The following is a 26,546-nucleotide window of genomic DNA, read 5'->3' as shown; positions in this document are numbered from 1 at the left end:
AGAAAAGAAAAGAGGGCGGGGCGCAGGGGCTCACACCTATAATCCCAGCACTTTGGGAGGCCGAGGCGGGTGGATCACGAGGTCAACAGATCGAGACCATCCTGGTCAACAAGGTGAAACCCCGTCTCTACTAAAAATACAAAAATTAGCTGGGCATGGTGGCGCATGCCTGTAATCCCAGCTACTCAGGAGGCTGAGGCAGGAGAATTGCCTGAACCCAGGAGGCGGAGGTTGCGGTGAGCTGAGATCGCAGCATTGCACTCCAGCCTGGGTAACAAGAGCTAAACTCTGTCTCAAAAAAAAAAAAAAAAAAGAAAAGAAAAGAAATGAAATGAAACTGGGCTTGCTCTTCAAACCCAGAGTTGGCCAGGCAGTGGCTCACGCCTTTAATCGCAGCACATGGGGAGGCCGAGGCGGGCAGATTGCTCGAGCTTAGGAGTTTGAGACCAACCTGAGAAACATGGCAAAACCCTGTCTCTACCAAAAATATGAAAAACTAGCTGGACATGATGGTGTGCATCTGTAGTCCCAGCTACTTGGGAGGGTGAGGTGGGAGGCTAAGGTGGGAGGCTAAGATGCGAGGCTTGCTTGAGCCTGGAAGGTTGAGGCCATAGTCAGCTGTGATCACACCACTGCACTCCAGCCTGGATGACAGAGAAAGACTCTGTTTCAAACAAACAAACAAACTCAGAATCAGTGTTCTGTAAATGGAAAAATGAATGCCAGGGCAGGACAGGCTCATTTAGCAGGAGGGAAGAGGTGACATAGCCCAGGATATCCAGGTGCAACTCACAGGTCACCTCCTCTAGAAAGCCTTCTGAGATGCCCAGTCTGGATCCATCACACCCATCACCTCTGCAGTCCCCTACACCTCACTCCTCTGTGATTGTCTGTGTGGGGTCTCTGTCCCCAACTAGGCTGAGAGCACTTTGAGGGCAGGGACCTGGTCTGACTCTTCTCTGTGTTCCCAGAATCCAGCAGAGATCTCATAGGCTACGTGCTCAGCAATGAACATTTGTCAACTTTGAAGCCAGAGAAGCTGCCAAATTCCCTGCTCACCCAGCCATCCCACACCTGGGTCTCCTCCTTTCCCACAGGAACATGCTATAAATGGACAGCACGCACACCAGCTGGTGCCAGAATCAGGGCTTGCATTTCACAAACCAAGTGGCCTGTCCCAGAGTGGGGGTGGGTCCTGGGGGCCCCAGAGTGTGGCCATAAATAGCCCAACTCTGAGGCCTCCTCCCCTCTCTAATTTCTGCCTGAGTCACCCAACAAGGCAGGGTGGGGCTGCCAAAGGCAGTGGCCTAGAGAGCTGAGGGCATGACCACAGCCCTGTGGCCAGCATTCTCGAGACTCCAAAGACAGGCCCAGCCAGTGCCCCCACCCCTTCCCAGCCAAGTCCCTGGCCTGGGAACCTGATAAGCAGTGACACATGGGCCCTTCCTCCTCAGAGAAGCTGAGGCACCTACAAACAGAGGCCCCAATTTCCAGGGACCTCCAGCTCTGGCAAGGAGGGAAGCCAGGATCTGGCTCTGGCCCCAAAAAGCCAGGAATAGATCCTGGCTTCCCTCAGATCCTTTCTTCCCTGGAATAGAAACAGGGCAGGATCACTCACCCAGCCCAATACAAGTTCAGGGACTGGGGGTCACATATGCGTTGCTGAGAGAAGGGAACACACACATCTGTTTGGACAACAGGATCTCCAGTACTTATCCCAGTACTTAATAAATGTTTGTGACTGAATGTCCTAGCCTCCTGTCCTGGAGGGAAGCCTGTCCTCCGAGCTGTTCCTTTGTGTTCAGTGGATGCTCATTTACTTAGCCCTGCTTGGAATTAGATGATAGAGCCATTTGTTTACTAGCCCATGGCCTTTCTCCCCTAACCAGAATGTCAGTTCCCTGGGAGCAGGGACTGCCCTGTGTTCCTGCTCACTAGGGTATCCTCGCCATCAAGAATAGTGGCTGACCTATACCAGGTAAGCAGTAAAAGAAATTTGGCCAAGGCACAGTGGCTCACACCTGTAATCCCAGGACTCTGGAAGCCTTAGGTGGGAGAATCACTTGAGCCCAGGAGTTCAAAACCAGCCTGGGGGCTGGGCATGGTGGCCTATGCCTGTAATCCCAGCATTTTGGGAGGCTGAGGCGGGTGGATCATGAGGTCAAGGGATTGAGAGCATCCTTGCCTGGCCAATGTGATGAAAACCTGTGTCTACTAAAAATACAAAAATTAGCTGTGCATGGTGACGAACACCTGTAGTCCCAGCTACTCAGGAGGCTGAGGTTGCAGTGAGCTGAAATCATGCCATTGCACTCCAGCCTGGGTGACAGAGCGAGACTCCATCTCAAAAAAAAAAAAACAATCTGGGTGACAGAGGAAGACCCTGTCTCACCCAGGCTGGAAGCCAGTGTTACAATCACAGCTCACTGCAGTCTTGTGCTCCTGGGCTTGAGTGGTCCTCCCACCTTCCCACCTCAGCCTTCCAAGTAGCTGGGACCAGAGGTTCATGTCATAATGCCTGGCTAATTTTTTTATTTTTTGTAGAAATGAGGTTTTGTCATTTTGCCCAGGCTGGTCTCAAACTCCTGGGCTCAAGCAATCCATCCATCTCAACCTCCAAAGTGCTGGGATTATAAGTATGAGCCACCACGCCTGGCCTACAGAAAATTTTTAAGTCCAGGCGTGGTGGCTCACACCTGTAATCCCAGCACTTTGGGAAGCCAGGGAGGGTGGATCATGTGAGGTCAGGAGTTTGAGACCAGCTGACCAATGTGATAAAATCCCATCTCTACTAACAATGCAAAAATTAGCCAGGTGTGGTGGCACATGCCTGTAATCCCAGCTACTCGGAAGGCAGGAGAATCGCCTGAACCTGGGAGGCAGAGGTTACAGTAAGCCAAGATGGTGCCATTGTACTCCAGCCTGGGCAACAAGAGTGAAACTCCATCTCAAAACACTTTTGGAACTTAGGCAGGTGAATCACTTGAGGTCAGGAGTTGAAGACCTTCCTGGTCAACATGATGAAACCTCGTCTCTCCTAAAAATGCAAAAATTAGCCAGGCATGGTGGCAGGTCCCTGTAATCCCAGCTACTTGGGAGGCCGAAGCAGGAGAATCACTTGAACCTGGGAGGCAGAGCTTGCAGTGAGCCAAGAGCGTGACATTGTACTCCAGCCTGGGTGACAGAGTGAGACGCCATAAACAAAAAAAAAATTTGGCTGGGTGCAGTGGCTCACACCTGTGAGCACTTTGGGAGTTCAAGGCAGGAGGATCGCTTGAGCCCAGGAGTTCAAGACCAGCCTGGCCAACAAAGCAAAACTCTGTCTCTATCAAAAATACAAAAAATTAGCCAAGTATGGTAGTGCACACCTGTAATCCCAGCTACTCAGGAGGCTGAGGTGGGAGGATTGTTTGAGGCCAGGACGTTGAGGCTGAAGTGAGCTGTGATCGTGCACTGCACTCCAGCCTGGGTGACAGAGAGAAACCATGTCTCAAAAAAAAAAAAGCCAAGACCAGGCGTGGTGGCTCATGACTATAATTCTGGCACTTTGGGAGGCTGAGGTAGGCAGATCACCAGAGGCTGGGAGTTCCAGATCAGCCTGACCAACATGGAGAAACCCCATCTCTACTAAAAATAAAAAATTAGCCGGGCATGAATAGCTGGGATGCATGCCTGTAATCCCAGCTACTTGGGAGGCTGAGGCAGGAGAATCACTTGAACCCAGGAGGCAGAAGTTGTGGCGAGCTGAAATCATGCCATTGCACTCCATCCTGGGCAACAAGAGTGAAACTCCATCTCAAAAAAACAAAAGGCCAGTTTAAAAATAAATAAATAAATAAGTGCTGCTATCCCTAGTGTGACAGTATAAAGGGATGGGCACGTAATGTGGTGACAGACGAGGATTTGAATCCAGGCCCTGCGCTATCACTTGCACAAGGTGAGGTCCCCCTGAGCCTCAGTTTCTTTGCCTATATAATGGGTACTGATATGCCAGCCCCTCGACTTGAATATGAGGATTCAAGTTCCGGCTGCCCACTCATCCACCCAAGATGGGTGAAGAGGACTTGGATTACAACAGGCTCTGGAAGGGATGACCTTTAAGGTCTTGCTGGTCGCAGGAATGAACTATAAATAGTTCCTAGACTCTGGCAGGCCCTGTAACAGGGATGACCAGCAGAGCCCAGGGGTTGCCACATTTTGGGGGATAAAATCTCACCACACCCTTGAGTCGTACCGGGGTTACAACTTATATAAGATTGCAAAAGCATGGGAACCTTTGACCTAACAGCACCCCTTCCAGGAACCACACTTCAGATAAATGCTCACAAGTGCACAGAAGGCTCACAGCACTATTGTCTCCGCTGCAAGAGGCTAGGGACAACTTAAATATTCACTAGTAGGGCTGCTAAAAGCAAGATGTGAGCTCCGTGACTGGCAGACACCACTCAGGCTTGTTCATGGCTATATCCCTGGTGCCTACATCAAGTCCTGGCACAGAGCAGGGGCTCAGTAAATATGTGTCACATGAATGAATGAATCCACTGGATTTTTACGTAAATTTGTAAACATGGGGTCTTGCTATGTTGCTTGGGCTGCAGCGGCTGTTCACAGGTGCATCACAATGCACTGCAGCCTCAAAGTCCTGGCCTCAAACAATCCTCCCACCTCAGCCTCAGGAGTAGCTAGGACTACAGGTATGTAGTTCTCCAGCCCAATAATGGGACATTATATAACCATTAAAGAGAGTGAGGCCGGCCAGGCGCAGTGGCTCACACCTGTAATCCCAGCACTTTGGGAGGCCGATGGTGGGCAGATGACCTAAGCTCAGTAGTTCAAGACCAGCCTGGGCAATATGGCAAAATCCCATCTCCATAAAAAGTACAAAAATGTAGCTGGGTGTGGTGCTGTGCCCCTCTAGTCCCAGCAATCCCCATCTCTACTAAAAATACAGAATTAGCCAGGCAGGCTGGTACAGGCCTGTACTATAATCCCAGCTACTTGGGAGGCTGAGACAGGAGAATTGCTTGAACCCAGGAGGAGGAGGCTATGGTGAGCCAGGATCATGCCATTGTACTCCAGTCTGGGCAACAAGAGTGAAACCCTTGTCTAAAAAAAAAAAAAAAAAATTAGGTCAGCCAGGCACAGTGGCTTATGTCCATAATTCCAGCACTTTGGGAGGTCAATGGTGGGCAGATCACCTGAGCTCATTAGTTCAAGACCAGCCTGGGCAACGTGGCAAAATCCCATCTCCACAAAAACCAAAAAAATTTAATTTGGAGTGGTGATGTGCACCTGTAGTCCCACCTACTGAGGAGGCTGAGGTGGGAGAGTTGCTTGAGTCCAGGAGGTCGAGGCTGCACTGAGCTATGATTGTGCTACTGCACTCCAGCCTGGCAACAGAGTGAGACACTGTCTCAAAAAAATTTTATTTTAAAAAATATTAAAAATAAAAAAGAGGCCAGGTGCGGTGGCTCACGCCTGTAATCCCAGCACTTTGGGAGGCCGAGGTGGGTGGATCACAAGGTCAAGAGATCGAGACCATCCTGGTCAACATGGTGAAACCCCTGTCTCTACTAAAAATACAAAAAATTAGCTGGGCATGGTGGCGCGTGCCTGTAATCCCAGCTACTCAGGAGGCTGAGGCAGGAGAATTGCCTGAACCCAGGAGGCGGAGGTTGCAGTGAGCCGAGATCGCACCATTGCACTCCAGCCTGGGTAACAAGAGCGAAACTCCGTCTCATAAAAAATAAAATAAAATAATAAAAAAGAATGAGAAAGACTTACATGTTCTCAACTTATTATGTGATAAAAACAAATATGGAAACTTTCTGGAAGAAACTGTATGAAAGGATCAACAGTGGTGACCTCTGTTAGATGATCCCTTTACACTCTCCAGTTGCTGGTAATTATTTTTTTAAGAGACAGTGTCTTGCTCTGTCACCGAGATTAGATTACAGTGGCATAATCATAGCTTAGGACAGCCTCGAACTCTTGGGCTCAAGCAATCCTCCCACCCAACCTCCTGAGTAGCTGGGACTACAGGTGTACAACACTATAGCCAGCTAATGTTTTTACTATTTTATTTTATTGAGACAGTCTCACTGTGTCACCCAAGCTGAAATGCAGTGGTGCTGTCTTGGCTCACTGCAACCTCTGCCTCCCGGGTATAAGCAATTCTCCTGCCTCGGCCTCCCCAGTAGCTGGGATTACAAGTGCATGCCACCACACCTAGCTAATTTTTGTATTTTTAGTGAAACAGGGTTTCACTGTGTTGGCCAGGCTGGTCTCGAACTCCTGACCTCAGGTGATCCACCTACCTCGGCATCCCAAAGTGCTGGGATTACAGGCATGAACCACCATACCAGGCCTCCCAGCCAATTTTTTAAAAAATTAAAAATTAGTACTGTGCACCTGTGTGCACCTGTGAGCATTTATCTGAAGGGTGGTTCCTGGAATGGGTGATACTAGGTCAAAAGGTTTGCATGCTTTTGGGATCTTGCATAGGTTGTAACCCCTGATCACCTGAAGTCAGGAGTTCGAGACCAGCCTGGCCAACATGGTGAAACCCCATCTCTACTAAAAATACAAAAAATTAGCCAGACGTGGTGGCATATGCCTTTAGTCCCAGCTACTAGGGGGGCCGAGGCAGGAAAATTGCTTGAACCCAGGAGGTGGAGGTTACAGTGAGCCAAGATTGTGCCACTGCACTCCAACCTGGGCGACAGAGCGAGACTCCATCTCGAAGAAAAAAAAAAACATAGGGAAGGCACTTAGCATAGTAGGTGCTCATGGTGTTGAGCACAGCGTGGGTGATCGATAAGCAGCCAACGCCACCATCCTGATTATCATCACTATTATCTCCTCCACCACCAGCAGCAGCCAAGGTCATACAGCTCATCAGGGCCAGAACCTGCCTCCAGAGGCCCACAAGGCATTTTAATCAAGGTCCGGGGAACAGGCCAGGGCTAGATTCAGCCAAGTTTTGTCTGTGGGGAGTCACATGGTCCAAAGCTATGTGTGTGCGCAGCCAAGTAAACGTTTCCTTGAGAACAACAGGTCTTTACGGCCGTAGGAGAACTGAACAGGAGCTCCATTTATGCCTCTCTTCCTGGGACGGGGGTCCCCCCAGCATCTCTGGGGCACAGCATGACTCAGCTAAATTGAACAGGGTGGCCCCAAATTAGCTACATTTATGAATGACATCCTGCTTTTGACGGTGGTGATGCATCAAGCCAGATCAAAGGCAGGACATCTGGCACTGGCCATCTCCTGGGGAAGAGCTGGTAAGGGGCTGGCCTCAGAATTCTGAGGACTCAGAACAGAAAAGCTCAAGAATCAGTCAAGCTCAGCATGATTCTCAAGTCCAATCTTAAACATTTAGGAAACTCAGCTGCAATTGAAAAGATGAAAGGTAAAGTAGAAAGGGTCCAAGATATACCCCACTGATCAGTCTCCAAACACTCACCAAGATCTAATGTGTGGTGGGTTCAGTGCCAGACCTGCGGGCTCAGAGACAAGCTACCTGTGGTTCCTGCCCTCAAACAGCTTCCAGTTTACTAAAGAAAACAATAACAGGGTCAGGCGCCGTGGCTCATGCCTGTAACCCCAGCACTTTGAGAGGACTGCTGGAGTCCAGGAGTTCAAGACCACCCTGGGTAACACAGGGAGACCCTGTTTCTAAGATGAAGTCTCGCTCTGTCACCAGGCTGGAGTGCAGTGGCACGAGCTTGGCTCACTGCAACCTCTGCCTCCTGGGTTCAAGTGATTCTTCTGCCTCACCCTCCTGAGTAGCTGGGACTACAGGCACATGCCACCACACCTGAATGGCACATGCCACCACCGGCTAATTTTTGTACTTTTAGTAAAGACAGGGTTTTACCATATTGGCCAGGCTGGTCTCGAACTTCTGACCTTGTGATCGCCTGCCTTGGCCTCCCAAAGTGCTAGGATTATAGGCATGATCCACTTCACCCAGCCTAATATTCTTTTTTAATTAGGCACATGTGGTACCACATACCTGTGGTCCCGGCAACTTGAAAGGCTGAGAGAGGAGGCCCACTTGAGCCCAGGAGTTGAGGCTGCAGTGAGCTGCGATCATGCCCCTGTGCTCCAGGCTGGGCAACAGAGTGAGATCCTAAATAAATAAAAAGCCTGATTTCTCTGAGGGGTATGCCTTCCTTACTTTATATAAAGCACTATCATTCACTTTATTAAATTTTTTCCTTCTTTTTTTTTTTTTAATTTTGCTTTCTTAGTAGTTCTAAAGGAATAATTTTTTTTTTTTTTTTGAGACGGAGTTTTGCTCTTGTTACCCAGGCTGGAGTGCAATGGCGCGATCTTGGCTCACCGCAACCTCCGCCTCCTGGGTTCAAGCAATTCTCCTGCCTCAGCCTCCTGAGTAGCTGGGATTACAGGCACGCACCACCATGCCCAGCTAATTTTTGTATTTTTAGTAGAGACGGGGTTTCACCATGTTGACCAGGATGGTCTTGATCTGTTGACCTCGTGATCCACCCGCCTCGGCCTCCCAAAGTGCTAGGATTACAGGCGTGAGCCACCGTGCCCGGCCAGGAATAATTTTTTTTTTTGAGACAGAGTCTCGCTCTGTCACCCAGGCTGGAGTGCAGTGGTACAATCTTGGCTCACTGCAACCTCCACCTCCTGGGTTCAAGTGATTCTCCTATCTCCGCCTCCTGAGTAGCTGGGATTACAGGCACCCACCACCATTCCTGGCTATTATTTGTATTTTTAGTGGATATGGGGTTTCACCACATTGGCCAGGCTGGTCAAACTACTGACCTCAGGTGATCCACCCGCCTCGGCCTCCCAAAGTGCTGGGATTACAGGCATGAGCCACCATGTCCAGCCTTAGTATTATTTTTGGTTTTGTTTTTTGTTTTGGGGTTCTTCTTTTTTTTAGATGGAGTTTTGCTCTTGTCACCCCAGGTTGGAATGCAGTGGTGCAATCTCAGCTCACTGCAACCTCTACCTCCCATGTTCAAGTGATTCTCCTACCTCAGCCTCCCAAGTAGCTGGGATTACAGGTGTATGCCACCATGCTAGGCTAATTTTTGCATCATTAGTAGAGATGGAGTTTCATCATGTTGCCCAGGCTAGTCTTGAACTCCTGACCTTAGGTGATCTACCCGCCTCGGCCTCCCAAAGTGCTGGGATTACCGGCGTGAGCCACTGCGCCCAGCCAGTATTACTTTTAATTCATGACAGGCTCATGGTTGTCACAGTCTTGCCAGCCACACGAATGGGAGCAGGGAAGGGCGTTTTCCTTGTGGCTGTCCCTCCCTCTTCCCCGAGGCCTGGTCTCCAAGGCCCCAAGCTGGCCCTGGCTTGAGGTATGCACACACAAGGGGCCTCTCTAAGCAGCAGACAGAGGCATGTTGGCTGCCAGCTTGGGCCCAGACTGTGGTCACAAACACAGCCCTCTGGCTGAGAACAGGATGAGGATGTTTCTGCAAAGCCCTGACCTAGCAGAAGAAATGTTCTAGGAGGTGGGCTGGAGTTGCCGAGGCTCAGTTGAGCCCCTAACTTAGGCCAGGGAAATAAGGCTCTAGCTGACACCTGGAGTTTGTTCTTAATACTTGTTTCTCAGGACATTCTCAGGGGATTCACTACCCACTGAGCTGGAAAAATATCCAGCTGCCTTGCCAAGTTCACATCCAAAGACAGGCCATCCTTCCACGGCCCCTTGGAGGCGGCCTCGGTAATGGGATGTGAGTAGGGAAGTGCTGAACAATGTGGCCAGTGATTGGGCTCCAGGGGGAATCCAGGTCCAGTGAGGCTCCCAGGAACCCTGGCTCCAGACTGGGCAACTGCCAGGCCCGGACCTTCTTCATTAACTCTCCAAAGTCTCAAGGACCAGCCACGGTCCAGCATCCTCCTACCCTCCAGATTTCTCTGATCACTCTTGCCATTGAGAGATTCCTGACTCCAGTGCCTTCCACCACTCCTCCTCCCTTCTTTGTGCTATCTTGGGTGGAATGACCTCCTTCCATGAGACCTTGGGCCAGGAGAGCAGGTTGAAAAAGACTTCAACTAAGGAAAAGTGGGGAAAAACATGGAGGCCACACCTTTGTTCCTCTCACCCCAGCCATAGGCTGGGTTTACCAAGGAATGATCTTGTCCTATGAAATGTCTCAGAGAATATAAGAGTAGGGGCCCCTCAGTCCTGGGATGATGCACATGTTACTTCTCTACTGCATCTAGAGCGTTGCTAATCAATTCCAGCTCCTTTCTGCTGAGCCCAAACAAAGCTTCCCAGTTCTTCCAAATATGGAACTCCCAGAGCTACCAGTGGAGCTGACACTTACACTCTTTTCTCTTGTTTTTTTTTTTTTTTTTTTGCTACAGAGATGATGTCTCACTGTGTTGCCCAAGCTGGTCTCAAACCCCTGGGATCAAGTGATCTGCCTACCTCAGCCTCCCAAAGTGCTGGGATTACAGGTGTAAGACACCATGCCTGGCTGAAGCTGTCACTCAAAATGAAGGCTATTGATCACGTCTGATCTAGCCTAACCCCAATAGGAAAACTGAGGACCCTAGAAGGTAAGGGTCTTACCCAAGGCTAAACAGACATTTATCACAGAGCAGACAGGATTTCAAGCATGGGCTTTTTTTTTTTTTAATTGAGACAGAGTCTTACTCTTGTCACCCAGGCTGGAGTGCAGTGGTGCAGTCTTGGCTCACTGTCACCTCCACCTCCTGGGTTCAAGCAATTCACCTGCCTCAACCTCCCAAGTAGCTGGGATTAAGGTACCCGCCACCATGCCCAACTAATTTTTGTATTTTTAGTAAAGACAGGGTTTTACCATGTTGGCCAGGCTGGTCTTGAACTCCCAGCCTCAGGTGTTCCCCCCGTCTCAGCCTCCCAAAGTGCTGGGATTACAGGCATGAGCCACCACACCCAGCAGACTAAACTTTCAAACAACAGAAACTAAAAGAGCCTTCAAATCAACCAAAATATGACATTTCAATGAATGTCAGTGGTTTCAAACCGCATTGCTGGCTATAAATATCAAAATAATGAGGCCTGTGGGGGAAAGTCTCTTATATCCATATCATTTATGTGGGATTCTATTATTTCACTTTGCCATTAAAATATGATTGATATACTTAAGCTTTTAGGGACCAACACTCTAGAGTCAGCCTTTTTTAAGTACCAAAAAAATGCATCTAGACTGGGCACTGTGGCCTGTAATCCAGCACTTTGGGAGACTTAGGTGGGAGGATCCCTTGAGCCCAGGAGTTGGAGACCAGCCTGGGCAAAATGGCGAAACCCTGTCTCTACAAAAAAGTACAAAAATTGCCCGGGCATGATGGCTCACACCTGTAATCCCAGCACTTTGTGAGGCTGAGGCAGGTGGATCACGAGGTTAGGAGTTCGAGATCAGCCTGGCCAATATGGTGAAATCCCTTCTCTGCTAAAAATACAAAAAATAAAAATAAAATAAGCCAGGCATGGTGGCGCATGCCTGTAATCCCAGCTACTTGGGAGGCTGAGGCAGGAGAATTGCTTGAACCCAGGAGGCAGAGGTGGCAGTATGCCGAGATCGCACCTCAGCCTGGGCAACAGAGCAAGACTCCATCTCAAAAAGAAAAGCAAAACTTTGCCAGGCATGGTGGTGTGCATCTGTAGTCCCAGCTACTCAGGAGGCTGAGGTGGAAGGATTGTTTGAGCCCCGTCGGGTGCAGGGTGCAGTGAGCCAAAATGGTACTACTACACTCCCACTACACTCCAGCCTGGGTGACAGAGCAAGACCCTGTCTCAAAAAGAAAAAGAGAAAAAAAATGCATCCATGGCATTTAAATAGATATACCTGAAATATAAAATAAAACAAAAACGAATGGGAATTGAGGTCTGAGGCCACAAGAAGGTCAAAGATCAACGAGGGACCAAGAGCCTGTTTGCTTCTTTGGCCTCTTGAAGACTCCTTTAGGGAAACCAGGGCAACCCAGCAGGATTTGGGCCTGGGACTCAACTCAGCAGCTTCTCTAGCCACGTTATTCTCCATCAGCCCCCGCCACCTCCCTGTGCCTGTTCTGGGCCATAAGCCAGAGACACATTCCTCAGGCCCCCACGGGCTTCCAGAGCTGACAGAGGGGAGTTTGAGGAAAGGGCTGAACAAAGCAGAAACCTCCTAAAAGACATGGCACAACATGGTCATGAGACAACCTCAGCAGGAGGCCTATAACAACTGATGGGGAAACTGAGGCCCACAGAGGGCAAGGGTCCCATCCAAGACCACACTGTGAGGGAACAGCAGAGAAAGCCCTCCCACCAAGCTTTCCCCACAAAACTCCTCTCTGATCTTCGCTGAAAGGATTTGATGTCCTGCTATATAAAAGCCAAGGCTTCCAGGTACAGTGGCTCAAGCCTATAATCCCAGCACTTTGGGAGGCCGAGGTGGGTGGATCACCTGAGGTTGGGAGTTCGAGACCAGCCTGACCAACATGGAAAAACTTGTCTCTACTAAAAATACAAAATTAGCTGCGTGTGGTGGCACATGCCTGTAATCCCAGCTACTCAGGAGGCTGAGGCAGAAAAATCACCTGAACCTGAGAGGCAGAGGTTGCGGTGAGCTGAGATCATGCCATTGGACTCCAACCTGGACAACAAGAGCAAATCTCAGTCTCAAATAAATAAATAAATAACAAAATAAATAAATAATTTTAAAAATTAAAAAATTTTTTAAAAGCCAAGGTTTCCAGCCGCAGGGGCTCATGCCTGTAATCCCAGCACTTTGGGAGGCCAAGGCGGGTGTATCACCTGAGGTCAGGAGTTCGAGACCAGCTGGCCAACGTGACAAAACCCCATCTCTACAAAAATATAAAAATTATCTGGGCATGGTGACACACACCTGTAGTCCAAGCTACTTGGGAGGCTGAGGCAGGGAGGATTGCTTGAACCCAGGAGGCAGAGGTTGCAATGAACCAAGGTCATGCCACTGTACTCTAGCCTGGATAAAAGACCAAGACTCTGTCTCAAAAAACTTAAAGTAAAATAAAAGCCAAGGTTTCTCCCAAAGGAGGATGGGTCTCAGGGTTTTAGGGCCCCCAGGACCTAAAAAAAACCTGGAGTCATGAGCTCTCCACACCCCACAGAAAAGAATCTGAGCTGCCCCTTCCCCAGTCCACACTCAGGGGCTCCTCTCTCCCTGTGTCACTCAGGGGCTGGCACACTCTGCCATGTACCTTTTTGCCCTTGTTGCAACAACCCAGAAAGGCAGGAGCTACATCCCCATTTTACAGATGAGAAAACTAAGGTTCAGGGAAATGAACTGACTTGTCCAGGGCCACAGAGCTAATGACTGGAAGACAGAAAATGCAAACCAGGTCTGTTTGGCTCTGTGCCAGCTCTCCCTCCACCACTCCACGCTGTCTTCAGGCAGGTCCCCACGTTGTTTCTGTTTTCAATCCTGCCCACCTCCCAGCCCCCAGTGCTGGAATGGGACCTCTTGAGGGCTGGTGGAGGTAGGGAAGCAGTGGAACACCTGCCCCCAGCCCCTCTGGGCCCTGGAACATCAGTGCTTACCCTCCAGCACCACCTCCTTGCCTGTCTTCTTGAGGGCCTGCACTGCCTCATCATGGGTAGCAGAGGACAAGTCTTCCCCATTCACGGACAGGATGGCATCCCCCACGAAAAGCGCCCCTGTCTGGTCAGCTGCCAGTCCCTTGAAGATCTTGGAAATGAGAATAGGCATCTTGTTCTCCCGGCCGCCTGCACAGGCACAGAAGGTGGACAAGACTGAGGCAGACACTCCCACACCCGGGAGTCACAGCAAGGCAAAATTATTTCTGAAGGCTTCCCTTGGTGCCCAGCCTGGTGCTGGAAAAGGGAATGGGAGAAGAAAGGGAATCTAAGAAAAGTCTTGGAAGTTTGGGACACTAATAATACTAATAATAAATCATTTTCTTTTTTTTTTTTTTTTTTGAGACAGAGTTTGGCTCTTGTTGCCCAGGCTGGAGTATAATGGTGCGATCTCAGCTCACGGCAACCTCCACCTCCCTGGCTCAAGCAATTTTCCTGCCTTAGCCTCCCAAGTAGCTGGGATTATAGGCATGTGCTACCACGCCCGGTTAGTTTTGTATTTTTAGTAGAGCTGGGGTTTCTCAAACTGACCTGGCAGTTCGAGACATGGTCAGGCTGGTCTCGAACTGCCAACCTCAAGTGATCCGCCCACCTCAGCTTCCCAAAGTGCTGGGATTACAGGCATGAGCCACCATGCTCGGCCAATAAAACATTTTCCATCAGGTGCGGTGGCTCATACCTGTAATCCCAGCACTTCGGGAGGCCAAGGTGGGCAGATTGCCTGAGCTCAGGAGTTCAAGATCAGCCTGGGAAACATGGCAAAACACTGTCTCTACTAAAAATACAAAAATTAGCAAGGCATGGTGGCATGTACCTGTGATCCAGCTACTAGGGAGGCTGAGGTAGGAGGATCGCTTAAGCCCGGGAGTTTGAGGCTGCAGTGATCTGAAATTGTGCCACTGCACTCCAGTTTGGGTGGCAGAGGGAGACCCTGTCTCAATTAATTAATTAATCATTTTCAAAATTCATAATGCTATAGTTTGATCCCTGGATCTTTTGATTAAGTGTTTTGGGTGTTTAGCAGTGTTTGTGTAACTTACAAAGTGCTTCAATGACTTTTTCTTAAATGTTTTTCATTTTCTCATGTAACCCATAAATATATACAAAAATTAAAATAGCCAGACAAGGTGGCTCATGCCTGTAATCCCAGCACATTGGGAGGCTGAGGCAGGTCAATTACCTGAGGTCAGGAGTTCAAGACCAGCCTGCCCAACATAGTGAAATGCTGTCTCTACTAAAAATTAGTTGTGTGTGGTGGCAGGTGCCTGTAATCCCAGCTACTCAGGAGGCTGAGGCAGGAGAATTGCTTGAACCTGGGAAGTGGAGGTTGCAGTGAGCTGAGATTGCACTATTGCACTACAGACTGGGCAACAAGAGCAAAACTTCATCTCAAAAATAAATAAATAATAAAATAAAATAAATATGGCCAGGCACGGTGGCTCACACCTGTAATCCCAGCACTTTGGAAGGCTGAGGCAGGCAGATCACCTGAGGTCAGGAGTTCAAGACCACCCTGGCCAACATGGCAAAACCCTATCTCTACTAAAAGTACAAAAATCAGCTAGGCATGGTGGCACATGTGTGTAATCCCAGCTACTCAGGAGGCTGAGGCAGCAGAATCCCTTGAATCCAGGAGGTGGAGTTTGCAGTGAGCCAAGATCACACCACTGCACTCCAGCCTGGGCAACAAGAGTGAAACTCCATCTCAAAACAATAAATAAATAAAAACAAAAAATTTGCTGGGCATGGGGGCACATGCCTGTAATCCCAGCTACTCGGGAGACTGAGGCAGCAGAATCCCTTGAACCCAGGAGGTAGAGTTTGCAGTGAGCCAAGATTACACCACTGCACTCCAGCCTGGGCAACAAAGCAACACTCCTTCTCAAAATAAAATAAAAATACAAACATTAGCCAGGCATGATGGTGTATGCCTGTAATCCCAGCTATGTGGGAAGCTAAGGCACGAGAACTGCTTGAACCCAGGAGGTAGAGGCTGCAGTGAGCCGAGATTGCGTTACTGCACTCCAGCCTGGGCGACAGAGTGGGCAGACTCCATCTGAAAAAAAAAGAAAGAAAAAGAAAAAGAAAATTCCAAAAAAAATTTGGCTTTGAAGCAGCAATGTGGGGGCCTGGTACAGTGGTTCATGCCTGTAATCCCAGAACTTTGGGAGGCTGAGGTAACCAGATCACTTGAGGTCGGGAGTTTGAGACCAGCCTGGCCAACATGGTGAATCCCTGTCTCTATTAAAAATACAAAAAGTAACCAGGTGTGATGGCACACTCCTGTTATCCCAGCTACTCAGGAGGCTGAGACATGAGAACCTCTTGAACCCAGGCAGTGGAGGTTGCAGTGAGCCGAGATCATGCCACTGTACTCCAGCCTAGGCAACAGAGCAAAACTCTGTCTCATAAAAAAAAAAAAAAGCAGCAATGTGGGAATCCACTGATACCCCTCAAACTGGAATCAAGATAGCAGTCAGCTATTCCTATGGCCTCAAAAGACTGCTTTAGCAATCATAATGTTTTACAACCCAAGGTCCAGGCTGGAAACCAAAGCCTTAAAGTCTAGAGATTCTAAAAGCCTGTCTGAATTACATATCGGATACAAAAGAAGCTAATACATTTTACTAAACCGCTTTATTACTTAACTGTGAAAGCCCTTTAAAAATAAGAAATAGTAATAACAGTTCACCTTCACCTTAGTTGCACGTATCAAATGCCAAGCACTGTGCTGAATGCGTTCAATGTTGTTTCATTGCGTCTTTACAATACCCCATCTCATAGGCATGCTCAGTTTCCTATTAGGAAAACTGAAGTGTGGAGGGAAGCCCCTTGTCCAAGGTCACTCAGCTGGTAAGTAGCGAAGCCCGTATTTGCACCTAGGCCTCCAGGCTCCAGAACCAACACTATTCACCCTACGATAGATGGCACGTCAGGCCCTCAAATATCACACTCCTGGCTCATTCCCAGAATACTGAAGATGAGGAATTAGTGGCCCAGAATGGGAGGTCATTGTTCCAAGGTGACACAAGCTGGTGGCAGAGCTGGGATTGGAACACCTCTCTTGACCCCCACACAGGCCCAACACTTTGCTTATCTGCACAGAGCTTGAAGTCTAGGAGAGAAAGGGGTTTCTATTTATATCTGTCCTCCCCCATCTGAAACTAGGGGTTTCAGTTCGGTTGGAAGCTATGATCACTCATGGCTGCCTCAGACTAAGCTAGACTCTAGAGGATGGGTTACCATGACAACAGGAGCCCAGTCTCCATCCACAAGGATTTGGATCCTATGATAGTACCTGAAGTCTCCCTCCACCTAGAAGTATGCAGCTGGGGGGGAACTTTGTGTGACTTAGAAAGTCTGCTCCTCTCTGAGTCTCAGTGTGTCCATCTGTAGAATGGAACTCTATATGAATAAGTTCAGGCCAGGCGCAGTGGCTCACGCCTGTAATCCCAGCACTTTGGGAGGCAGAGGCAGGCGGATCATCAGGTCAGGAATTCGAGACCAGCCTGGCCAATATAGTGAAACCTCCCTCTCTACTAAAAAAAAAAAAAAAATTAGCCAGGCATGTTGGTGGGCACCTGTAATCCCAGCTACTTGGTAGGCTGAGGTAGGAGAATTGCTTGAACCTGGGAGGCAGAGGTTGCAGTGAGCCAAGATTATGGCATTGCACTCCAGCCCAGGTAACAGTGTGAGTCTCCATCTCAAAAATATTAATAATAAATAAACAACCTGCTGTGACACACTGAGTATATAATTTTTGGATTGGTCTGTTGTCCCATCCCATGCTGGAGACTGGGGGTAAGACTGGTGCCCATATGCTCGTTTTCCCATTTCCCCTTTTTAGGTCCTCTTGGCTGCCTGGGGATCTGCCATTCTGCAGGAAAGAATCAACTTCCCTGAGCACTCTCTAGGGGACAGTAGCTGATAATTAAGGTTCAAATCCCAGGGCTGACACCCACTGTGTAATCGTGGAAAATCATTTTACTTTTCTGAGTCTCAGTTTCTTCACCTGTGATGTGGGGATTATATTCCCTATCTTTCACCACTTGTTGCCAGGATAAAATGGATCATGAAACTAGTGTCCTGGGCACCACACATGGCACGCAGTGGTGGCATTCACTACCATCCTCACTGCCTCAGCCAAGCCAAAGGGTCTGGAGGCACTAGTGAACAGAATCAGTACTGGGGAGACCTGGGTGGGGACAGTTCATATTCAAGGTGCAGAAAAAGGCTGACACCCTTTCCCAAAGCACCCTGCTGGAGGCTGGAACCCTGAGAAACAGATAGGCAGGAATAGTGAGCCCAGCAGCTGGGGTTGTGCAAGGATTTTAAGCACTATGTTTAGTAGCTTTGGGAGTATCTCCTGGACTCCAATATTCCTCTCCGCTAACAGCAGTAATTAACTAGGCACCTACAATGTGCTGGTGTGGTGAGCCCTGCTCTCAGAAGTCACAACTCTATCATCCTCTTATACAGTTGAGGAAACTAAGATTCAGAGATGGGATGGGATTTGCGCAGGCTCACACAGCTGGTCCTGGACTCAAACGCAGTCTGTTTGCACTCTACCTGCACCCTACTAGTGGTCAGTCTTGGGGGCTGAAAGCTCTCTCTATCCTGTGCAAGGTGACTCAGACCAGGAGACTCAAATCCAGCTGTCGGGGCTCCCCATAGCCTTCCTGGGTCCTTCGATTCCTAAGGCCTTGCTGGCCTTCTCTCTGTGACCCCAGCCTGTGCCTGCACCCAGGCCTCCTATCCACCCCTGTGCTTCCCAGACTCCAGGCCTCCGCCCTGCGCCCAACTTGGTTGCTTCTCAGGGACTCCCTGCTCCCTGCTCCACCGGTGTCCCAGCCTCAACTCCCTTTCTCCACTCTCTGCTTTTTGGGGGACCCCTCTTGTCCTTGATGTTCATGCTGGTTGCCACTCAGACCCCCACGCCTCCACACACAACTCCCCACCCACGTGTCCTTGGTGCTCCCACAATATCCTCCACACCAGTAGCTACCGTGCCCCCTAAGGTCACCAACTACAGAAACCCCCTCCGACCTTGGTGCGCCCAGTGCCCTCTGTTACCTGTTTCCTCAGAATCCCCTTACCCCCAGACAGAAGGCCTCCATGTCCTGGGCGCGCTGCCAGCCCCCTGTGCCCTCAGCGGTCCCCAGACACCGCGACCCCGTACCCTTGGTGTCCCGCGCCCACCTTTGATGCTGATGCCCAGCCCACCGGCATCGGCCTTGCGCACCGTCACGCGGCGCCGCTGGAGCAGTAGCGCCTCAGGCAGCTGCGGGGGCCCGGCGCCTGGCTCCGCGGCGCCGTTCAGCTGCGCGGGCTCCGGCTCCCGCGGAGCGCCGGGATCGGGGCCAGGGTCGCCGTCGGCGGAGCTCACGGTCAGCACGTCCTCCGCCAGACTCAGCAGCACTCGCTGCCACCGCTCGCCGCCGGCCCCCGAGCCCGCCCCGGCGCGCAGCTCCAGCAGCCCGGTACGCGGGGCGCGCCTGCCGGACGCCATCTTCGCCTCCGAGACCCCGGACCTCCGTGCTCGCCCTGTCCCGCCGTGCCCTGCCCGTTCCTACCAAGCACCCGGGGCAGAGGGCAGCGGGGGCCCGGCTGGGCCAGCCGCCACCCTACCCTGGCCGCTGGGGGAGGAGCTCTGGGGGCGGGGCTACCAGGGGTGTGGCCAGCGCTTAGGGCGGGGCCTCGGGCAGGAGCAGGAGGCCGGGGCGGGGCACGGGAGCCGAGGGCCTCCGAGTGGAACTACCTAGGTTGCGGCTTAGAAGGAGCGGGGCGGGGCCACGAAGTAAGGCGAGACGCCTGGGAGGCGTGGTGCTGGGCGGGGAGTCAGGGGGCGGGGCTTCTCTTCGGGGGAGTAACCCAGTGATCCAGCTCAGGGGTCTCTGTGCTAGGAATGTCCGTCGAGGGCCGAGACTGTAGCTCGCGGACGTGGGAGCGCATGAAAAAGAGACAGAACCACGTATCCTGGTGCGAAGCATTGGGCGTCGTGCTGCGTATGGCGGAGCTCTGGACTCCAGGGCTTGAGTTTAATAGGTAGACATCGGCCGGGCGCGATGGCTCACGCCTGTAATCCCAACAGTTTGGGAAGCCTAGATGACAGCCCAGAAGCTTGAGACTGCAGTGAACCGCGATCATGCCACTGCACTCCAGCCTGGGTGACAGAGCGAAACCCTGTGTCAAAAACAAACAACAAAAAAGGTAGATACTGAGCCGCGAGAGACTACAGGCAGAGTTTTAGTTGGAGAGCGGAGGAAGAAGCTGGTTTCGCATCGGGGTAACCGAGGCTTTGGTCTGTGGGCGTGGCTTATAGTGGGCGTGGCTTCAGATGTAACGGGCCCCGCCCCCGGAGGAGAGAGCTGCCGGCTCCGCTTAGGGCTTAGGCAGGATCCCCACTTCAAAACTGGAGGGAAATTTAAGAGATTAATCCCTGGCTCTGTTAACAGTCGAGGATAGAAAAACCTGAAGTCCCACACTTTGAGGCCTGGCAGAAAAATCTCGAACTCCTAGTGTGTGGGAAGAGGACTGCAAGGTGGGGCTCTGGGTCTGGGCGTCTGGAGACCTGGTTTCTAATCCTTGCTCTGTTAGCTCCAAGTCGACCTTGGTCCCTTCACATCACTGCTCTAGGCCCCAATTTCCTCATCCATAAAATGTGGCTCATAATAATATCTACTTCACAGGGCTGGTGTGAGGATTAAATCAATGTGAAGACACGTGGTAAACTGTGAATCCCTATGCTATAGAAATAATCACTTTCGGCGGGAAAAGTGGCTCAACCCTGTAATCCCAGAACTTTGGGAGGCCGAGGCAGGCAGATCACCTGAGGTCGGGTGTAGGGTCCAGCCCTACTAGGGTCCTGGAGTGTCCCCTATCACTGTGCTGAAGCACTGGATCCAAGAAATAAGGAGACAGGACACCAAAGGACTGGATAAAGACAGCTGGGCTCCGGGGGCCAACGCCACTTACAAGTGGAGACAGGCGATGCCCTGAGCGTCCAGGCACATCTGTATTCGTTAGGTATAGGTTAGGGGGAAGGGTAGTGAGTGAGGTCATCTTAAGGATAGTGATAGGGTCAAGACAATCACGTGTGCAATAAGCAAAGAGTCCACCCCCATTAGGTAGCCGAGACAGGAGGTGGTCAATGTGCAGCAAGGGGTCCACCCCTAAGGGGGTGGACAGTGCACAGTAAGGAGGGTGCAGTGTGCAGCATCTCTTATCTAGGGGCAGGCTACTTCTAAGAATTCCTATAGGAGGATGCTCTGAGTCAGCATAATAGCAACAGAGCTGACAGAGTATACAGCCACCTGCAGGCTGCTACTAACGATTTCTATAGGAGGTTGCTTTGAGTCAGCACAATAGCGAGAGAGCTGACAGGGTGTATAGCCACCTAGGCTCGATTATACCAGAGGTGTTTTAAGCCCTCAGAGTACACAGGATTGCCAGCCTTAGGCCAGCTTTCCAAAAGAACTGGACACAAGATACTACAACTCCCTTTCAGGAGTGACTCTTGCTCCAAGTCTGCCATGCAGCGGGTATCTTTACGATACTGAACGCTGCCTGCCATGTAGTGCATACCCTTTAAGGCAGGGGCACTACCACCTGGGTCATTGATTCTTATCCTGGTGTGGCTGTTTTTGGATATGTTGGGCAATAAATAGAACCACACCAGTGTTTAGACTCCCTGAACTTTTGGGTAAAATCCTCTTCATAAGATACAATCAAAAAAAAAAGAAAAGAAAAAGAAAAAACTCAGGGCCAGGCACAGTGGCTCACGCCTGTAATCCCAACACTTTAGGAGGCCGAGGTGGGTGGATCACCTCAGGTCAGGAGTTCTAGGCTAGCATGGCCAATGTAGCGAAACCCTGTCTCTACTAAAAATACCAAAAAATTAGCCAGGCGTGATGGCAGGCACCTGTAATCCCAGCTACTCATGAAGCTGAGGCAGGAGAATTGCTTGAACCTGGGAGGCGGAGGTTGCAGTGAGCAGAGTTCACACCACTGCACTCTAGCCTAGGCGATAGGTCAAGACTCTGTCAAAAAAAAAAAGGGGGGATTTTACTTGCTGTTTTTTGAGATGGAGTCTCACTCTATCACCCAGGCTGGAATGCAGTGCCTTGATCTCGGTTCAGTGCAATCTCCGCCTCCCGGGTTCAAGCGATTCTCCTGCCTCAGCCTCCGGAGTAGCTGGGACTACAGGCACGCACCACCACGCCCAGCTGATTTTTGTATTTTTATTAGAGGCAGGGTTTCACCATGTTGGCCAGGATGGTCTCGATCTCTTGACCTCGTGATCTGCCTGCCTCGGCCTCCCAAAGTGCTGGGATTACAGGAAAGAGCCACCATGCCCAGCTGGGATTGTTTTAAGTTAAAGTGATAAGTGTCAAAACAGGGGAGACACAGGTCTTAAAAAAAGAACGCAGGGTCAGCCAGGTGCGGTGGCTCACGCCTGTAATCTCAGCACTTTGGGAGGCCAAGGTGGGCAGATCACCTGAGGTCAGGAGTTCCAGACCAGCCTGGCCAATATGGTGAAACCCCATCTCTACTAAAAATACAAAAATTAGCCTGGCATGATTGCTCATGCCTGTAATCCCAGCCACTGGGGAGGCTGAGGCACGAGAATCACTTGAACCCAGGAGGCGGAGGTTGCAGTGAGCTGAGATTGCACCACTGCACTCCAGCCTTGGCAATAGAGTGAGACTCCGTTTCTGTCTCAAAAAAAAAGAACCCAGGGTCATTCAGATTTATACATACATATATATATAAATATATATATAAATACAAATATACACATATATATATAGGATGCTGAGGAAGGAGTATCACTTAAGGCTAGGAGTTTTAGACCAGTTGGGCAACATAGCAAGACTCCATCTCTACAAAATAAAGAAATTAGCCAGGCATGGTAGTGTGTACCTGTACTCCCAGGTACTTGGGAAGCTGCAGTAGAGGACTCTTTGAGGCTGCAGTGAGCCACGATCATGCCACTGCACTCCAGCCTGAGTGACAGAGCAAGACCCTGTCTCAAAAATAAATTTAAAAAGTGAGGGGAAGGAAGGAGAGGAGCGGGGGAGGGAAGGAATATAGCATTGTATATCTGCATTGATATCTTAAAAGTATGACTGTGCTTGAAGACTGTAGGACAGCCTGAGGAATTTGTTTTAGCACTTGTGATAAATAACTACAGCCTACTTTGCTTGTGGAAGCTTCACTCCAGTGGTAGAGAAGCGAGGGGAGGAGAGACCCAGCAGGAGGCAAGAGACCAGCAGGGAGGTGAGGCTCCTTTCCCAAGACCAAAGCCTGGAACCAGATCCTTAAAAGTCCCCCCACGTACTGGCCTGCATAAAAAAGACTGAGGCCCAGACAGACTCGCTGAGAAAGAGCCCTAAGAGAGAGTTTCTCCCCGGGGGACAGTTTTCTGTGGATATAAGGGGAAGGAAGGAGGGAAAGAAGGGATGTATGCAAAGGGGCTAACAGAAAGAAGATGTAGAGCCAAGGAAACCGTGATGTGTGTATGCCTGTGTGTGAGTATGGATGTGTGCGTTTGTGATCACACTTGATAGGCAGTGCCAATCACCTGCAGCTACCCCAAGAATCCTGTAGCTGCAGGAATGCTCTATCCCTACCTACACTGTGGTCAGCCGATGCTGTGGCTCAGAAATTGGCCTCCCAGATAGATAATGCAGAGGCCCGGCTCCCCGCCAACCCACAGGCAGAGATCCCAGAGGAAACCATTCACTCCCAAAGGATGAGAGGTGGAAGGTGGAAAAAAGGAGAGAGGGGAGCTGCCCAGACTACTAAAGTCTCTGCAAACTCCTGCCGGCCGGGTGCGGTGGCTCACGCCTGTAATCTCAGCACTTTGGGAGGCTGAGGCGGGCAGATCATTTAAGGTCAGGAGTTCGAGGCCAGGCTGGCCAACATGGTGAAACCCTGTCTCTACTAAAAAATACAAAAATTAGGCTCCAAATTAGGGAAGTAGGGCAAAATGGTTTCCATCTCAAACAAACAAGTATTGGACAGCCAGAGTGAGTCTCCATGGAGATTATCTTTGATAATATCTTCTGGGGAATAGCTGAGTTTGTGGTTTTGTGTTTTTCAAAACTTTGCTTCAGCAAGATGTGAAAAAAAGAAGAAGCTGTCTGCCGGGTGTGGTGGCTCACGCCTGTAATCCAAGCACTTTGAAGGCCAAGGCGGGCGGATCACCTGAGGTCGGGAGTTCAAGACCAGCCTGACCAACATGATGAAACCCCATCTTAAAAATACATAAATAATAAATAAAAATAAGAAGAAGAAGCTATGGAAACTCATCTGATTCCAGATATGATGATGGAAGAGGGCCACCGGGAAACCCTCCCCAAAGAATGGGTAGAATCAATCATCTGCGTGGCCCGAGTCCTCCTCCAGTGACTGGTGGATAAGGAAGGTAAATGTCTGCTTTTACAATTGGCCGGGCGCGGTGGCTCAGGCCTGTAATCCCGGCACTTTGGGAGGCCGAGGCGGGTGGATCACAAGGTCAAGAGATTGAGACCATCTTGGTCAACATGGTGAAACCCCATCTCTGCTAAAAATACAAAAAATTAGCTGGGCATGGTAGCGCGTGCCTGTAATCCCAGCTTCTGAAATACTCAGGAGGCTGAGGCAGGAGAATTTCCTGAAACCAGGAGGCGGAGGTTGCAGTGAGCCGAGATCGCGCCATTGCACTCCAGCCTGGGTAACAAGAGCGAAACTCCATCTCAAAAAAAAAAAAAAGAAGCAGACAATTGGACATGCGAATTCATAGCAGAAGGAAACCATCAAGAAGTGGAGTGCGGACCATGCTGAGCAGTAGATGGATATGTGTGTCTAAACGAGGACTGCTCTGTGTCCTAAGTGATGGATGACGTCATGCCGGGAATTCCCTCTGCAGAGAACTGGCCTGACATGTAGTTCCATAAATGCACATGTTTGTCTCATTACCTTTTTTGTATAGCTTATTAAAGCATTAATAAGTAAATATTTTTAGGTTGCAGAATAGAATACTCATCTTTATATTAAATTCATGAAAAAACTTAATCTGAAGAAAATAAAAGGCTATGTATTTAGCACCATTAATGTCACCTTTTCAACTTCTGAAATACTGTTCCTTGTTTTTTGTTTGTTTATTTGCTTGCTTTTGAGTGGAGTTTAGCTCTTGTTGCCCAAAATTGCAGTGGCGCAATTTTGGCTCACTGCAACCTCCACCTCCCAGGTTCAAGTGATTCTCCTGCCTTGGCCTCCCGAGTAGCTGGGATTACAGGGATGTGCCACCATGCCTGGCTACTTTTGTATTTTTAGTAGAGACAGAGTTTCTCCATGTTGGTCAGGCTGGTCTCAAACTCCCAACCTCAGATGATCTGCCCACCTCAGCCTCCCAAAAGTGCTGAGAGGCCGGGCACGGTGGCTCAAGCCTGTAATCCCCAGCACTTTGGGAGGCCGAGGTGGGTGGATCACGAGGTCAAGAGATCGAGACCATCCTGGTCAACATGGTGAAACCCTGTCTCTACTAAAAATACAAAAATTAGCTGGGCATGGTGGTGCGCGCCTGTAGTCCCAGCTACTCGGGAGGCTGAGGCAGGAGAATTGCTTGAACCCAGAAGGCGGAGGTTGCAGTGAGCAGAGATTGCGCCATTGCACTCCAGCCTGGGTAACAACAGCAAAACTCCGTCTAAAAAAAAAAAAAAAAAAAAAGCGCTGAGATTACAGAGATAACAGCAGTGAGCCACCGTGCCTGGCTTTTTTTTTTTTTTTTTAATCATTTACTTGGCCAGGCACGGTGGCTCATGCTTTTTTTGTTTTGTTTTGTTTTGCTTTTTAAGATGGGGTTTCACCATGATGGCCAGGCTGGTCTTGAACTCCTGACCTCAGGTGATCCACCCACCTCGGCCTCGGTGCTAGGATTACAGGCGTGAGCCACCACGCCCAGCCAGATTTTTTTTTAAAAAAACAGAGTCTCACTCTGTCACCAGACTGGAGCACAGTGGCACGATCTCGGCTCACTGCAATCTCCGCCTCCTGGATTCAAGCGATTCTCCTGCCTCAGCCTCCTAAGTAGCTGGGACTACAGGCGTGTGCCACCACACCTGACTAATTTTTGTATTTTTAGTAGAGATGGGGTTTCACCATGTTGGCCAGGATGATCTCCATCTCTTGACCTCATGATATGTCCACCTTGGCCTCACAAAGTGCTGGAATTACTTTGGGAGTGAGCCACTGTGCCTGGCCAAAATACTGTTCATTGTTAACTTGTTCTCATTTATAAATTACATTGTATTTATTTCTGTAGAATGCAGAATATCTGTGCTCTTTTTTATCTTTAATATATTTGTCTCATGAATCTTTAAATATATATGTATATTAGCCGGGCTTGGTGATGGGCACCTGTAATCTCAGCTACTCAGGAGGCTAAGACAGGAGCATTCCTTGAACCCAGGAGGTAGAGGTTACAGTGAGCCTAGATTTGTTTTCCAAGTGCTAGTCATGACCTCAGTCACCATCCTGCTGATCAGAGCAGAATCTGGCCAATACAGGGAGCAGTGAAGAAGCCAGCCAAAATCAGCAGATGGTGGTGACCAAAGTGACCTCTAGTTGCCCTCACTGCTCATTTGCATAAAGATACTCAAACTAGGTGCCATGACAGTTTAGAAAGGTTAGGGCAAGGGGCCATGGCAATGGCCCAGAAGTTACCTTGTGTGGTTCCAGAAACTCTGCCCATTTTCTGGAAATTCTGAATAACTTGCCTATTAATTTAGATATAATTAATAGTGGGTATAGGCTGGATGGAGTGACTCACGCCTGTAAGCCTAGCACTTTGGGAGGCTGGGGTAGGCAGATCGCCTGAAGTCAGGAGTTCATGGCCAACATGGCGAAACCCCATCTCTACTAAAAATACAAAAAAATTAACCAGATGTGGTGGCCACTG

General features: G+C 49.8%; 1 protein-coding gene and 1 pseudogene across 4 annotated transcripts in view; one reads left to right on the top strand and one right to left on the bottom strand.

The window, feature by feature from the left end:
- The window catches only part of SNTA1 (syntrophin alpha 1), a 33,360-nt gene extending 14,119 nt beyond the window's left edge, over window positions 1-19,241 (bottom strand). For 2 of the 4 annotated variants that reach the window (XM_035298088.3, XM_002806744.6), the window contains exons 1-2: window positions 18,803-19,241; window positions 13,547-13,732 (exon numbers count right to left, since the gene is read on the bottom strand). In XM_035298088.3, the coding sequence (XP_035153979.3) occupies window positions 13,547-13,732; window positions 18,803-19,112 (496 nt within the window). In that variant the 5' untranslated portion in view covers window positions 19,113-19,241. The remainder of the gene's footprint in view (window positions 1-13,546; window positions 13,733-18,802) is intronic. The other 2 variants (XM_078371120.1, XM_078371119.1) reach the window with 1 other exon arrangement.
- On the top strand, window positions 23,569-24,693 carry LOC100405105 (selenoprotein K pseudogene; annotated as a pseudogene).

This window comes from Callithrix jacchus, chromosome 5, assembly GCF_049354715.1.
Source record: "Callithrix jacchus isolate 240 chromosome 5, calJac240_pri, whole genome shotgun sequence".
NCBI lineage: Eukaryota > Metazoa > Chordata > Mammalia > Primates > Cebidae > Callithrix > Callithrix jacchus.
The sequence above is the reverse complement of the archived record's forward strand: the minus strand, read 5'-3'. Positions and strand labels throughout refer to the sequence as shown.